This window comes from Megalobrama amblycephala, linkage group LG1 (genome assembly GCF_018812025.1).
Source record: "Megalobrama amblycephala isolate DHTTF-2021 linkage group LG1, ASM1881202v1, whole genome shotgun sequence".
Classification (NCBI taxonomy): domain Eukaryota; kingdom Metazoa; phylum Chordata; class Actinopteri; order Cypriniformes; family Xenocyprididae; genus Megalobrama; species Megalobrama amblycephala.
Window position 1 is genome coordinate 52,540,097 of NC_063044.1, and position 4,009 is coordinate 52,544,105.

The window sequence follows — 4,009 nt, forward strand, 5'->3', positions numbered from 1 at the left end:
AAATTTTCTCACGATTTACAAATAGTTGCAAACATTTGGAATCAAACAAGTTTTTTGAGAATTCATCTTATCATTTTACCTTTTTTTCTACATTCATATTAGCCTACATTGCTCATTGTTACAGTATGTTTCAAAATCTCAAAAAAGTTCATACTGTGTTTATAAACTGTAGTTCATAAGTACAGTTAGAATGAAACAAAAAATCTAATAAAAACAAAAAACAAAGAGGGATCTTTTAAGGTTCATTTCTACATCGAAGAAGAGCAAATATAAAGTAGGTAGAATAATAACTTTGCTCAGGTCTGAAGGGGTTAACGCTGCGCCTCTCGGAAGTGGGATGTCGCAGCTGGGAATGATGTCACACTCGAGTTGACGGTACACAAGTCGGAAAAGCCAACATGGAGGCGTCCAGGGAGACCTTTGTTGTGCTTCCAGTTTCGCAATACAAACAACTACAGAACAAATATGAAGTACATCTAAAAAACATAACGGAAGAAGAAAGGAGACGCAGAAGGTGGGTTGCTATTCGGTGTGTGAAAACCGGCATTTTATTCGGTCGTTTTGTAAGCAGCACACAAACGGGTGGCGGCTCGTTCCTATAATACTGTGACTGTATTCTTTACTTAAATGCAGTTTATCTCTGACTTAGGATACTGATATCCTCTGTGCTGCGATCAACACAGCGACTGATCCTGAAGAATGAGACGGAGGGGGAACTCGGAGGAACCGCAACAACCACAACAAACCCGACTTCAGAAAGCAAAATGGCTGCTCAGCGCCTCAACAGTGCGTGAAACTATATCAATATATTGTTTATTGGCGCTTCTGTTTGTCTGTGTCTCAAACTGTACTGTCCAACCGCACATTGGTGGACATGATACTTCTGCTCAAAATCCTAGTGATTCGCTCGATTCCTAAACTAATCATTTCTAAGCCGGTCGGTCTGTCACACGGAATTCAACTTTAGTTCTGGGTTGGTGACGCAAGACGCACATCCTTACGCAGCACCGAATGAGCCAATGAGCAAGAACGAAAGAACCGGTTCGAAATGAATGAATCAAAACGAACCGACTCATTAAGAATCGAATGAGTGTGTTCGAACTGTCGAAGTTTTCGGAGTATTATGAGGTTTTGAAATTGTGCACAGTTTATCTGTTAATGACTTTTTGGACATGGAGAGTTGTTCATGTTTATTCTTAAATAAACAAATGTTGTGATGTTAAAGGTGCAATATGTAAGAAGTTTGCAGTAAAATATCCAAAAACCACTAGGCCAGTGTTATATATTTTGTTCACTTGAGTAAACTTGTAAATTGTGAGAAAACAGCAATTTTAACCAAGGCTCCGGGACGTGTGAGGAGTCACTTCAGTAAAGTTGGTTTATATTCGCACATTCGGACATCCATATTCAATAGCCTTGTTAATCACACTACATTGGACATTCAGTGGACATTCACAAGTAAATATGCCATTAAAACAATACTTGCCTATTTTGATCGACTGTGAAAAATGTTGTAAGTTGACAATCGTTAGTTGTGAATATCATGTCGCTGCTTAAAATTCGCAAACATTAATTTATTGCACATTTATTGGAAAGTCTGAATTTATCAGAAGTCTGAATGTGCGAATATAAAACCAACTTTACCGAAGTTGAGGAGTCGCCTGTCAATTGCGTCATACCCGCGTTACCCTCGGTTTCCGGTTTTATTTTGTAGAAACCATGGAAACACCAAAGACGCTTTAATATTTACATGTTTTAATAGACAAGGGAACAACTGTTTTGATATATTTAAAGACATAAAACTAATTATTATTATATAGCTCAACACTTTTAGTCTTATTGTTTAAATCTAATTTTCTTGATTTTTTGCGAGTACCATGCTTTACCATGCCTCAGAGAAAAACACTATTTTGTGAAGTAGCTAACATAGCATAATCAGATGCAGCTTTATTTTTAGTAACAGTAATACAGAATTTTCTCCATCATACAATACGTTTTAAAATTAATTGCATGCCATTTATCAACACAAGCCATCCAGTATTTAATACGATATTCTTAAAATCGATCTATCTTACTGCAGTGTGCAACAGTGTCTCACAGCAGCCGCCAAGCAAACACACAGAGTAACGTTATAACATTTTCAACACACTCAAATGTATCTAATATGATAAACAGAGCTGCGTTACCTCAAACTCATGACCGAAAAGCGGAAGTGGCGCCGGCGACTGTGTCATAATAAAAGTCCTGCTGCTCGTGAGGCGTGTGTTGATCAATCGCTCCAGCTCCTCGTTCAGCTCCCACAACACTCGGTCCTGCTCTGCTTCATACTACAGTAACGTTAATAATCACATCCATGAACATGATTTCTTCCCGAGTCCTATCCCTATTCTATTCCACCGTCTGTTGAGGTGGAGACCACATGTCCCAAGATTTCGTGCTCAAACTTGGCATCATCAAGCTACGCCTTTGTTTTGAATAGGCCTCTGGCGAGCTCTAGCGGACAGAAATATTACATACTGCACCTTTAACAGTGTTTGCTTTTTTTCTAGTATATTTGGACAACAACGTGAACATGTTCATGGATCCCCAGAGGAGCACTGCATTCACCGGTCCCTTGTACCAGGCGGCAGCAGACCCCACCACATACTACTTGAACGAGGACATGACAGTCATGATAAACATGGTTGAAGCAGAAGACTTGAACACCATAAAAGGTTAGATAACAATAACACCAATAATAATAATAACGTTAATAATGTTGTGCTTCCTAACCTGTTGCTTTTTTGCGTGTTTTAGAAAGCCACCAGGAGAACAGTGATGCTGCATCCGACACTTTGCCATCACTCATTCCATTGCCAGCAAATGATGGCTTCAGCAAAGAGCAAACTTTGTTCATGATCAACCTTATGCGGCAGCACATAGAGAGAGAAGGTGAAGGTCTTCCTAAAACTCTGGAAGAGCTGAATGCACGGCTTAAATCTGCAATGCGCAGTAAAAAACATCTGTGGAGAGATGCTGCAGATAAACTGTCCAGCCATTTCTTGCAGTCTTTCTGCCCTGACAAGGTGGCCAGGAAGTGGAATACACTTGTAGAGGCCTACAAAAAAATAAAAGATAGCGATAAACCTAGAGAGAAGGGGTCTATCCGTTTCAAGTTTTATGCGGAAATGGATGCCCTTCTGCAAGCGCAGAATGAAGTGGTCTTTCCTGTCGTCGGCACATCGGTTGGTCTAAAGGTGCGCAGACCTGAAGCATTAGGACAATGCAACAATGACACTGCATTGACACCGCCGACTTCCACATCAACACCACCAACATCCCCACCAACGCCGCCTCTTAAGCGTCAAAGAGTGGACTGTGAATTGATGCAGTTTTTGCAGGACTCAGAAGAAGCATGTCAGCGGCGTCATGAGGAGACTCTAGCACAACTGAGGTCTGCTCAGCTGGGTTTTGAGGCTCTGATGACAAAGTTGCTGGACAAATTGTAATCGTTTAATATTGGTGACGTGCAAATGTTGTGTATATAACTTATTTGAAAATCTTGAGACATACTGTAATATCTGTTATATGTATCAATATATTTTTATGTTGCACAAGTTTAACTGTGCCATTTGGATAATTTTTGTTTGTGACAAAGAATAGTTTTGCATTGTGTTGTACAAAGTACATTTTGAACTAATTAAAAAAAGAGTAATATTTCTACTTTGTGTCAGATTCTCTGTCTTGTGATAGCAGATGATTGTTTGGATTTTTCCTGGAAATTTCATAAAATAAAGACCCTTACACCAGGAGACATGACTGCAATTATTTATTTATTTTTTAAAAAAAATTTTTTACTTGCTTATTTGCATTTTTAAAGTGCAGAAGTCAGCAACTCATGTTGTTCAAAGAGTCAAAATATAAAACAATATAAAGCACATTCACACATTAGACCATCTACATTAAAGAGTTAGTTCACCCAAAAATGAAAATTATTTTTTACTCTCCCTCATGTCATCTCACATCCGTA

At 39.0% G+C, this 4,009-nt stretch overlaps 1 protein-coding gene across 1 annotated transcript; it reads left to right on the top strand.

The window, feature by feature from the left end:
- The first annotated feature begins 343 nt into the window (after nucleotides 1-343).
- On the top strand, nucleotides 344-3,791 carry LOC125274342. The gene is made up of 4 exons (XM_048200642.1): nucleotides 344-514; nucleotides 650-786; nucleotides 2,550-2,714; nucleotides 2,797-3,791. The coding sequence occupies exons 1-4, from the start codon at nucleotides 399-401 to the stop codon at nucleotides 3,486-3,488; spliced, it is 1,110 nt and encodes a 369-aa protein (XP_048056599.1). The 5' UTR covers nucleotides 344-398; the 3' UTR covers nucleotides 3,489-3,791.
- Nucleotides 3,792-4,009: the final 218 nt, after the last annotated feature.

Bases quoted from the DNA above. Each gene is read 5' to 3' on its own strand.
- LOC125274342 (XM_048200642.1), top strand. From the start codon at position 399: ATGGAGGCGTCCAGGGAGACCTTTGTTGTGCTTCCAGTTTCGCAATAC. The intron at 515-649 runs GTGGGTTGCTAT...TCTCTGACTTAG, and splicing joins GAAGAAAGGAGACGCAGAAG to GATACTGATATCCTCTGTGC. The intron at 787-2,549 runs GTGCGTGAAACT...CTTTTTTTCTAG, and splicing joins GGCTGCTCAGCGCCTCAACA to TATATTTGGACAACAACGTG.